This window comes from Emydura macquarii, unplaced genomic scaffold (genome assembly GCF_026122565.2).
Source record: "Emydura macquarii macquarii isolate MOO-44397 ecotype Brisbane River unplaced genomic scaffold, CSIRO-AGI_Emac_v2 contig_294, whole genome shotgun sequence".
Taxonomy (NCBI): domain Eukaryota; kingdom Metazoa; phylum Chordata; order Testudines; family Chelidae; genus Emydura; species Emydura macquarii.
The window spans coordinates 119,011-130,728 of record NW_027130431.1 but is presented as its reverse complement, the minus strand read 5'-3'; the positions used below and the strand labels follow the sequence as shown (position 1 = coordinate 130,728).

The 11,718-nt window shown below is 52.9% G+C and overlaps 1 protein-coding gene across 1 annotated transcript in view; it reads left to right on the top strand.

The window, feature by feature from the left end:
* Positions 1-5,109: 5,109 nt before the first annotated feature.
* The window catches only part of LOC137153874 (uncharacterized), a 93,901-nt gene continuing 87,292 nt past the window's right edge, over positions 5,110-11,718 (top strand). The window contains exons 1-6 of the mRNA XM_067549694.1: positions 5,110-5,529; positions 5,859-5,954; positions 6,658-6,888; positions 7,260-7,282; positions 8,083-8,195; positions 9,975-9,995. Coding sequence (XP_067405795.1) covers positions 5,110-5,529; positions 5,859-5,954; positions 6,658-6,888; positions 7,260-7,282; positions 8,083-8,195; positions 9,975-9,995 — 904 coding nt within the window. The remainder of the gene's footprint in view (positions 5,530-5,858; positions 5,955-6,657; positions 6,889-7,259; positions 7,283-8,082; positions 8,196-9,974; positions 9,996-11,718) is intronic.

Genomic DNA, 11,718 nt, shown 5'->3' with positions numbered 1-11,718 from the left:
CGTCCAGTTCGGTTTATTGTTTCCTCATCCTCCCTGCCCACAGCTGCACTGGGAGTCCCTGTCACTCACTTTGCCTCTGTGGTGTAGATTGTAGCTCTCTGGGCCGGGCACGTCTCTTTGTTACACGTCTGTGATGGGGGCTCCTGGGTGCTATGTACCAGTCACTGATACTGATAACCAGTAACAGCCAGTGGGGGAATAAACCAATGTGGTGACAGTTCTATGGCCCAGGCCGGCTCCTTCATCACTAACCCCACCTCAGAGTAACGCACCACCACTTGCCCCTCCTGAACTCCCCGGAGGGCCCTTCCAGCCCGACGTTTCTATTCTCGCCTGTCTGAGACTGTCTGGGCCTTGGAGCCTGACCCCGCACCCGCTGCAGTCAATGCTCAGAGTCCCAGGGGGCCCAGGCAAACACGTGGACAGGGGAGCTGTTTTTAGGGGAGGGAAGGTACTAGAGGGAATTATTGAGCTCCTGGGGACAGACACGTCCATCACAGCATATCGGGGGAAACATGACAGGGCAGGTAGCCATTAGCTCAGCTGTAAATAGGGCCAGAGAGCTCCTGCTCTGCCCACTGGACCGGCTGCCTCTGCCTGACCCCTTTCTAGCAAGCTTGAACCCCAAATGCACAAATACAGAACGGGGATAACTGGCAGGCAGCAGCACTGCTGAGAAGGATCTGGGAGCTGTGGTGGATCCCAACCTCACCATGAGTCAGCCACGCGAGGGTGCTGCAAAAAAGGCAAATGCAGTTTTAGGTTGCATTACCAGAGGCATGGCATGCACGTCACAGGAAGTGATAGTACCCCTCTGCTCGGCGCTGGTTAGGCCTCAGCTGGAGTCCTGTGTCCAGTTTTGGTCACCAGTGCATAGAAAGGCTGTAGAGAAACTGGAAAGGATCCAGAGGCGAGTGACAAAGATGATGAAAGGGCTGGAATGCTGCAAGCCATGTCAGCAAAGGCTGAAGGGCCGGGGTATGTTTGGAAAAGAGGAGATTAAGGAGGGACATGAGAGAGGTCTTCAAATGCTTGAAAGGCTGCCATAAAAAAGATGGACAATAGATGTTCTCTCATGTGACAGACAGCAGGACAAGAGGCGATGGCTTCAAACTACAGCACAGCAGATCTAGATTAAATCCCAGGAAAAACTTCCTAGCCATAAGAACAGTGGGACAATGGCAAGGGTTGTTCTAGGAAACTCCTTCACTGGAGGTTTTCAAGAGCATGCTGGATAGCCCTCGCTCCTGGCTGGCTTAGACACTCCCTCTGTTCTCTGCTACCCTCCACTTGGCCAGGATCACCTCGTCTTAGCAGCACAATGAAGCATGGTCTGAGGTTGCCCAACCCCCAACCCACGCAGAGACCAGGTAAAGCCCGGACAGTCAGGTTTACTGGGCCCTGTCTCAGTGCAGGGAGCTGGACTTGGTGACTTCTCGAGGGCTCTTCCAGCCTGACGTTTCTATCTGTTAGTTCTCACCTGTCTGAGACTCTCTGGGCCTTGGAGCCTGACCCGGTGCCCCCTGCAGTCAATGCTCAGAGCCCCATTGGCCGTTGGATCTGGCCCTGGTGCACATCTCATCCCGTTTATGGCACTGCGCATTGTTAGGGTCCCAGCAACCCCTGGGCTATTGTTACAGCTGGACACTGCACTGAGCTCACACAGTTCTGCCTCCTCTGCTAAATCCCCTCTGGGTTTCCGCCATCCCGGCCCTGAAAATGGGAATGTACGAAAGTAACAACAGGCCTTGGGCTGACCCGAGTGATGCTACAGGGACACTGGGAGTTCGACTGCTTTTGAGTCCGACATCATAGTCCAGCCTGAACCAGGTGCCAGGTCAGCCTCAGGCAAACCCCAGGTAAGTGAAGAGAAAGGAGCACAGAGAAACGAACAGTGTAATTTTATTGGCTGTTCTTTTCTGTGGCCACATTTTTCTCCAAGAAAATAGGCTCAGCCTGGTGACAATGAGAGAGAAAAATAGTATTTAACAATTAAGGGGGAAAAAATGCAGTAAAATGGGTAACAGGAAATAGTCGTTTATTGAGCTGCAGAGGGGAGCGGTGTTCAATTGGAGCCTCTGGGGCCAGAGTCTCCTTTTTTATGGTGCATCATTGAAATATTGAAATATTGGCTGAAGACGGGAAACTTAAATGGGTCCATGTGTTACAGATAAAATTGTTCTTTTATCTAACATATGCTTAATCATTTCAAGTATCCACAAAAAATCGGGTTCTGCATGACGTCCGGTGGTCTAGATTCTGAACAGCCGTACTGGGACTGTTTCAGCCTTTGTGAAAGCCCTCGGCACGGTGGTTTCCTAACCCAAATCTTTTTCTTTTCCTGCACAAGTGTTTTTACAGAAGAACCTCCATGGAAGCTAACTAAGGAAAAGGAGGCAGGTGCTGTTTTTGAAATTATTAGCAGGATTATTTGGCTTAATAACACCTGATGCGCATTGGGGAGTCCAGCGGTTTAACTTTACCACTTGAAACCAAATCCAAATAAAATCAGCACCCAACAATCCACTGCGTGGGCCCTTTGCTTTAGTTACCCTTCAGGCCTGGGTGAACATCACTCCCAACGACCATAACTGCAATCAAAGTAAGCACTCCTATTGGACCAGTATCAAATGTGAACCCACATTGCCACCCCATCCTCCCTCGTTACCACCTTTCAAACCAGGGCCCCCAGGAACTTGTACAGTAACAGTATGGGTAAATAAGGCTATTTTTGTAGGCAATGTGATGATGCTGTTTTTAAATGGCCTTGAGCCCCAGGAGGTCCCCCTCCCGCATTTATTCAAAATGCAACCCCCTGTTGAAGTGCAAATGGCACCACTAATCATAACCCTGCCTATCACAGTTAACTGGACTAAGAATAATTTAACATTAACCCAGCCCAAGAGTACACCTGATAGCACTCCTTTGTTTAATGCTTGGTTCAACTCTCTACAGTGGGAACATTCCCCCTCCCGCCAGCGGTGGGATATAACTGATACCATAGTGGGGGGTCTGGGAGCAGACACGGGAATCCAAAATTCAGTGAATCTACACGCACTGAAAAATACGGCTAGTGTGGTAAAATCTTTACATAACAATATTGTGCAGGGGCAGGAGCACCAGATTGCTGAGCTAGTACAGACCGGGGTAGACACAATGCCCACGAAAGCTTCTGCCCAAATAAATTTGTTAGTCTTTAAGGTGCCACAGGACTTTTGCTGTTTTCTTGTAATTAAAGTAACTCTGTTTAATTGTTTGTTCTATAACATTCTAACCAACGTCTGACATGGCTCCAGATTGTAACTGAAACTCCATTTTGAAGAAGTATACTCCATTTTGTATTAACTAGTCTAAGTCTTGCTGAAAATTCATTAAGGCGTGTAAAATTTCATTTAAATATGTAAATGAGTATGAGTGAAGGCATCAGTCTCCAGCCCCAGCCTGTCCTGATGGTAGAGTACAAACGCCAGTACCACCTTGATGGCTGAAAAAAACAGACAACACCCTGGAAAAGCAAGAAGAATCCACTCTAGAAAAAACCAAAAAAACATTATAAGATAAAAGTCACGTCTGTAACTGACTGGTGATCAACGGTCACACCGAACCCTGAGGCAGCATGATACTGCAGGATCCATAGACTCACCTTAAAACTAAAACATATAAAAAGATGGGTGAAAATGAAAAGATCTGGGTAACATTCTGCATAGCAACGTCAAAGAGCATCGGTGTGTACCCAACAGAGACCCTGCTCCTCCTCCTGCCCGGCTTCCCTGGCCAGTTACCTGCCACGAACTGCAAACACCAGCTACGAACTCCAGCTGGGATCACAAGCTATAGGCAAGACTGGGAATAATACACGATTAGCTGCAGAACATTTGTGTGTGTGTGTGTGTGTGTGTCAGGTATCAATTATGAGTTATGAATGCAATTGTGCTTTTTCATAATAAATGTGGCACATTGCCTTGTCCCCTGAAAAACATCCCATGTGTTTCTATCAGCCTAACAATGTATCCAGCTTAAACATGCCATCTCCAGCTGTTTGACCAATGACTGTGCTACCCCGACCCAGCTGAACTGTTTTCATTTCTCCAAATGTTACCCAGATCGTCAAGGCCTATGACAACACTCGGTCAGCAAATTTGAATTAAACACAGATTCCTTAGAAAAGAAATAGGAGGAGGAACTAGGCCAATGATTCTTTGCTATCCAATGGAAACAAATTTTAGGCACTGCTCTGAACTGCTCCTTGGATCTCTGTTTAAGATTAATCCGGCTGACAATCCTATGGAGAATGCATGGGACCCCTCGCCAGCTGTTCAAAACTGATGGTGCTAAATCAGACAAATGTCAGGGCTGTGACTGAGCAGGTGTTAACTTAATTCATAGACTCTGGGCCTGCTCCTACACCCGCAGAACTGAACTGCAGAATTAATTTTTGTAAGCTTGGCGACCATGGAAAGAATTGAAAACCATCCCAGAAACACACCAGAAAAATTCTCAGAGCTCTGGGAAGTTTTCCTGGCAGTATCTCAATGATCCTATTTAATATATGGGGGCAACCTTCCCTCCCCCTGCTCTGCACCCACTTTCTTCCTGCCCTGTCTCTATCTCCTTCCTCTGAACTTTCCCTCCATTTGTTATTTTAACTTAATTTTTCTTTGACTAGTTGGATTTTTGGAAGCAAATTTTGTTTTTTCTAAATTGTGTAATACAAATAAGTGATTTACATTTTACTCCTCATATTATAGATATCTTTCAAATGTATCTAAGGTTAGGTAGCAAATGGTTCTCATATTGTGAGGTGTTAATGTGTTATGAGAAGTTTAGGTGCCATTGGTTATGTCTGTTTGTTCTGTTTGTGTTTGTAGCTATTTAAAAATGTAATAAAAATATAACATGACAAACCAAAGCCGCACCCAACAACTCCCCTGGCTCTGGCTCTGTCTGCCCTGCCCCGGGGCTGTGACACTGGTGGTGACTCAGTGCAGCTCAGCCCGGGCCCGCTGGGAACAGCAGGAAGGGAAACGCCCCAGCCAGCACCAGCTTCTCTGAGCTCAGGAAAGTGAAACTAACCCGCAGCGGCTGTTTCCCGGCCAGAGCAGAGGAGCCATGGCTGCTGCCGGGGAGCTGCCCCGGAGCTTCCAGGACGAAGTGACTTGCTTCTACTGCCTGGAGTATTTCACAGATCCGATGATGACTGAGTGTGGGCACAACTTCTGCCGAGCCTGCATCAGCCAGTGCTGGCGGGAGTCGGAGCCAAACTTCCCCTGCCCCCAGTGCCGAGAACCCGCCCAGCAGAGACACCTGCGGCCCAACAGGCAGCTGGGCAACGTGGTGCAGTTAGTGAAACGACCAAGGCTGGAGGCAGTGCCGGAGCCCGAGAGGGGGAGAGTGTGTGAGAGACACCAGGAGGCTCTGAAACTCTTCTGTGAGGAGGATCAAACCCCCATTTGCGTGATCTGCAGAGAGTCCCGGGCTCACCGCGCTCACACCGTGTTTCCCATCGAGGAGGCTACCCAGGAGTACAGGGTAGGGCGCAGTTATTGCCATGGCTGGGAGTTACAGGCCCAGCCTCTCTGCACTCACAGAGCCCCTGGCCTGGGTCTGACCAGCCCTGGATTGGAACCTGGGAAGTGCCCAATCCCGGGACCAAAGAACGTTCCTGGGGCTGACGGTGCTGGGGAGGACCTGGGCCGGGCCCAGCAGCTCTGCCCAGAGAGTTACCTTGGAGCTGGGGTCAGTCACTTTTCAGTGGGTTGGAGAAGGGGACGTGGTTCCCCAGCCTCTGCTCAGTGACAATCACAGGGCACAAAGCAAGGACCCGAACCAGCCCCCAGAGCCCTTGTCTGTGTTTGCAGGAGCAAATCCTGATCCGCCTGCAGCGTCTGAAGGAAGAGAGAGAAGAGCTCCAGTGCCTGAAATCCGACTGGGACAAGGAGAGCGAGAGGCTCCTGGTAGGTGCCCTGCCCCGCCCAGGAGGTTTGCACAGGGGCGCCAGCGACAGCAGCAGGGGGAATCTCTGCCCTGTTTGGTGTCTGTAATTCAGGAGGGTGAAGGATTTCCAGGGTCGATGCAGTGAGGGATTTTAGGGCATTTTAAACAGCGCGGGGCAGACTCTGCTCTCAGGTACCGGATGTAAACCAGGAGTGACCCCACTGAAGTCAGTGGGGTTAGGGTCAGATGCTCTGTGATCCTGGTGTTAATTCCCGCTGAAGTCAGGCGGTCACACAGGGTAGCTGGGAGCAGCCTCTGGCTCTGCCTCTGTAGCACTGGGGGTGAGAGGAGACTAGAACTGCTGAATGTGCACAGGTGTCGCAGGGGGTCAGGGTGAGGCTGGAAGGAGATTTTTGCTGATCCCAGGGTTTGAGTGTCAGACATTTCCAGTGACGCCATCGGGTGGTTTGGGCAGCAGCGTTTGCCAAGGCCTGGTCTACACTGAAATCTGTTGCTGGTACCGTGATGGGGTTTGGGGGGATGATTTTTGGTGACATTTTTTACTCCTGGCCAGAGCCCTGGTGTAGACACAGTTCTACTGGCAGAGAAGTGACATGAAACGCTCTGTGCAGCCTGGACAAGGCTTTGTGCCATTTCCCATGATCCCCCGCTCTCCCCGTGTCCCCACCCTGCCCTGCCTCTGCATCTCTCTGTGCCCCACAGAGGCAGACGGAAGTGGAGAGGCAGCTGGTGGTGTCCGAGGTTGAGCAGCTGCGCCAGTTCCTGGCTGAACAAGAGCGCCTCCTGCTGGCCCGGCTGGGGGAGCTGGATGAGGAGATTGGGAGGAGGAGGGAGAAAAACATCACCCAGCTGTGTGAGGAGATTTCCCGGCTCAGCGCCCTGATCACGGAGCTGGAGGGGAAGTGTCAGCAGCCGGCGCATGAATTCCTGCAGGTGAGACAGTGTCAGACGCCCCCAGAGCCCAGCGCAGGGGCTCACAGGGTAACTCAGTGCAGAGAGCACGGTCTGGGGTGTCTTCAGGGCCAGGGGCCCCAAGTCTGCAGAGGGACAGCAGTTTGGGCCATTGGGGAGGCTGGTGAAAGGCTTCTCCGGCCCCAGGGCTCAGCTCAGGGGCCTGGCCATCCCTGCAGAGCAGCTGGTGGGAAAGGGGCTCTGCTCGCACTAGCACAGCCCTTTAGTGCCTCCACCGCACTGGGGAGCAGCCGGTGGGGCTGGGGCTGTGGGAGCAGAGTGACCCGTCTGGAGCAGTGGCTGGGCTGGGCCGTGGGCACTGACTCTCTGCTCTGTCTCTTGTTCCCCTCTAGGGTGTCAGAAGTGCCATGAGCAGGTATGTCCGGGCTCGTCTGCCCCTCACACCCCGTCGTGCTGGGAAGAGGCTCAGAGACCCGACTACAGATCCAGCCCCCAGATCCCCGACAGTGGGACGGTCTCATCCTCTGTATCCAGCCCTCCTCCTTCCCCATCGCCCTGGGGCGGCTGGAGCTGTGTCTTTTTGACCAATCCGGGGGAGGGGATGGCCCCACAGCTGTGGGTTAGAGAACCCTCCCTGGGGCCGGGATAGCTCAGGGCATCATTACTGGGGCTGGGGCCTGTCACCCCGAGGGCCAAGCTAGGACCTGGCCCCAGCTCTGTCATGACACAAAGCCTGTCCCATGTGAGGGGGGCCTAGGGGCCTGTGGGGAAAGAGCCGAGTGTCCCAGTTCACAGCTCAGAGGGTCTGTTTCCACGTCCCAGAACCCCCCACCTCATGGGGAGCGACCAGGCCCCTTGGAGGCTGAGAGGAGACACTGAGGAGCGGCTGGGCCTGGAGAATGGGCCCCTCTCTCAGTCCTGGGAGTGGCCCCTCCAGGTCCTGGTGGGGAACGTGGGCCGGGCCGGGCTGGGTGTGAGGGGAGCTGGGGCTGGGGCTGCCCAGGCTGTGTTTTCTGTCTGGACGGAGAGAGGCTGCTAGTCCCCAGGCTGGGCCCCAGCAGATTGTGCAGGCACTAAATTCCCTGGGCAGCAGAGGTCACGGCCCTGTTAGCTCTGCCTGTGGCCCCAGCTCCCACCCGCTCCCCTTTCTGGCTTTGGGCAGCAGGGACCGAAGGTCGAGGTGGGAGAGGAATAAACACACTCGTGTCTCTGCAGGGGAGAGAAGGCGACGTCTCCACATCCGGTGCCCAAATCCCCTGAGCTGGAAAAAAGAATCCGGGATTTCCCTCGAGAGAACAATCTCCAGGGGGCTGTGACGGGATTCCTGGGTAAGGGACGCTCCGAGGGTTTCTCTCTTACAGTGTCCGGGCAGGGACAGGTGGGGGACTCCCACGGGGAAGCTGCAGAGCTGAGACTGCAGGAGGGAGGCCCCCGTTGTTTGGGTTATTGTCAGTCCCTGAGTGTTCATACCGAGCGGGGCAGATCACTCGCAGTCACTGCCGCTCTGGCCTGGCCAGCTGAGCTCAGGGGCTGACTCTCCTGCAGCTGCTGCTGTTCAGAATTTCTGGGTATTTCTCAGGCTCCGATTTGCTGCTCACTGCTCTAGATCTGCAGTTCAGCCAGCTGAGGTTGAACATGGAGCTGCCACGAGGATCCACAGGGCGAGAATCTGGGTCTGGGGGTCAGTGAGCAATTACTGCATCCACAGCCTCAGCCAGCACTGCTGGTGGGGCAGCCATTGATGGGCTGTGAGCTTGTGGGGCCAAGCACCCCTGGATGTCCTGGGTCCTGCCCAGAGGCCCTGGCTGGCAGGGCCACCCACCCTTGGCCCAGGCAAGCTGTTTAAGGCCTAGGGGAAACTCCTGGAGGCTGCCTTGGTACAAATGTAATTCCCTGACCTGCTGCTGGGTTAGACCCTCCCTTGTTCTTGCTTCATTGCCTTGTTCCAGCCCTGTCCCAGTCTTGCTTCTGCCTTGGACCCAGCCCTGCTCCTGCCTTCCTTGACCCAGATAACCTAGTTCTAACTCTCAGCTCCCATTCCTGGCTCTGGTTCTGGTTTGACCCTCTGCTCAGGCATTCGGCTTCTGGTTCTGGCCCTTGGTTCCATTTCTCAGCACCTGACGCCTGCTCTGATCGCTGTGCTTGGCTGCCCGTGTCCTGGCTCCTGACAGCCATGCTGCTGGGCTGTGATTGTCTCTGTTTGGAGGAGGGGAGCAGGGGGTTGGTGGATTTCTGAGCTCCAGGGAAGCTGTTCTGAGCAGAAAGGCAGATTTCCCATAAAGACATCGATGGCTGAGAACAGGAGCTTGGTGTGAAAGTGCCTTCCCCGCTGCAACTACCCCTGCGGCAGCGCCCTCCTGCTGGGAAACGAGAGTCTCCCTCCAATGTGCCCTACGTGGGCAGAGGGACAAGCGGGATATTTCTTGGGAACGTTGGTAGCTGGTCAGCGTGAGACACGTTATCACAGACAGACTCAGGCCAGGTTGTCAGCTCCCTGGTGTCAGTGGAGCTTTGCTGATTTACACCAGCTGAGCATCTGGCCCTAGTGTTTGAGCACCTTAGGCCAGATTTTCAGAGGTATTTAGGTGTGTGGTGGGATTTTCAAACACCCCAGAGCAGGTTAAGCACCTATCTCCCATTGATTTCAATAGGAGTGAAGTGTCTGAGCTGCTTCAACACTTGGACAAATCTCCCTAGGTGTCTGTCTGCACCTTTAGGTGTCTAAATCCAGTGAAAAGCTGCTTCTTGGGCCTTAGGCCTGGTCAGCACCAGAAAATCAGATCAGCAGAACTGTCTCACAGAGGCATGAAAAATGCACACCCCTAAGTGGCGTAGTTAAGCCAACCTGTGTCCCTGCCTCTCAGGGACGTGGGGTAACTGCACCGATGGGAGAACCCCTCCCTCGGCATAGGGAGCATTTACACTGAAGTGCTACAGTGAGGCAGCTGCAGCAATACCACTTAAGCGGTTTAAGTGTGGGCAAGTTCTTAGTGCCTCTTCTCTCACTGACATCGTATCATTTGGAAGCTGTGATCGAATGATTGTTAGCACTGGTGATACAGGGACTGGGACTCATTATTGATTTTTCTTTTTCTCTTTCCTTGCAGAGGGGCTGGCTGCAGAGATAGGTGAGTATCCTGAGTAGCTGTTCCTAGGGCAGTGTTACCCACACACTAGAGCACCAGACCGTTTCCAGGTCTGTAGGGCTCCAGGGAAAGGCACCTACCCTTACCCAATTCACACTCTAGGCTCAGGGTCACCCTTTCCCAATCCATAGGGCTCTGAGCATAATTCTCTGCAGGTTTGCAGGATCTTTTACCTGTGAAGGAGCCTTACACAGTAATATCCCTATTCTCTATTTATTAATAATTACCAAACATAGTACACATGCTAAGCACACAGGGCTGTGCTCACCAATCCTCATCAGGCAGGCAGACTTTCCCTCTTAGCCAGGCAAGGTCAATCTCATCTGGATTCTGGTTGCTGCATGTCAGGGTTGTGCAGAGGATTCTAGCAGGTCTGATCTTGGGCGGTCTTGTGGAGGTGGATTCTTCTTCTTCCTTCAGGTCTTTCCTTCTTATTTTTCTTGTTCCCCTTTTCTTCTTCCAGCTGCTCTGCCTCTTGAACCCCAGTTTTTATAGTGAAACATGAGTCCTGCTTAGCTACACCGTAACCAATCATATTACAAAATAAATCTTTGACCAATCCTAACATATTGCAAAATAATTCTTTAACCAATCAAACCTGACCACCTTAATTAACCACATTCAGTTCTCTTAGTTATGCAACAGCCAGAAACAATCAAAGAAGCAAACAGAAATCATTCAATACACAATAGAGAAGTGGGTCCCATACAGACAAAACAATAAGAAGTGTAGAGTTTACAACCACAACTGTCGATAAGTGATTCCTTGCCAGACAGATGCTATCAAACAACGTTTTCTTTAAGCATCTTAAGATCTGTTTCTTTATCTGGTGGTGGTCAGTACTATTAGGACAGTAGCACCTTCTTAACAGCCCGATACTCCATTGTCTGGATGTAATGTCAGGAGGGTGAAGATGTGACTGCATGCTGCTTAGCTTATGGCTGCTGTCTCCCCTACTATGGCTGTTACTGCTTAGCCAAAAAACAAGGCCTCAGACCTTACAGCAGGGCACAGCAGCTGCTGGGAGCCTGTTCCCCTGTATGGAGCAGCCCCTGGGCTGGGCGGGTGTGCAGTGATCTGCACAGGAGAGAAACCCAGCAGGTGAACGTGGGAGAAGAAGATGGGCCAGAAAATACAAAACAGTCAGAACCTGTCCAGCCCTGGGCTGTTGTGAGACGGTGCAGAGCTGGGTGCGGTGGGAACAGGCCCATGTACCTGGCTAGAGCGGCTGCTGCACCATCAGGGCTGTTTGCATCAGGACAGCAGGGTCTGCCCCCGCTGCACTGGACCCCGCTCTGGGTGCCCCTGCGGTGTGAATTCTCACCTCTCTCTCTCTGCTGGTTTGTTCCAGGACTCAGAAGAGCCCAAGGATTTGCAGGTAACTGAGGCCAAACCTGTGTCAGTGACTCCAGCCCCTCCCCTGGCAGAGATTCACTCCCTGCAGCTGCTCCTGGCACCAGCGCCCTGTAGTGCCCGAAACCTTGGCTCCCTCCCTGTGACCGGCCAGAGTCAGCACATCCCGGCTCCCCTCCCACCGGCCCCGGCACGGCTGGGCTCCGGCCAGTTCTCAGCCCGGCCCATGAGCCTGTTGGGATCCTGAGCTCGTCTTCCCGGTGCCTCCTCCTAGGGACTCACTGACCCCTGGGGAGCATCCTGTCCCCTCCCCCTGTCACCTGTCCTGGGCAGGGCACCCCAACCTGTCACC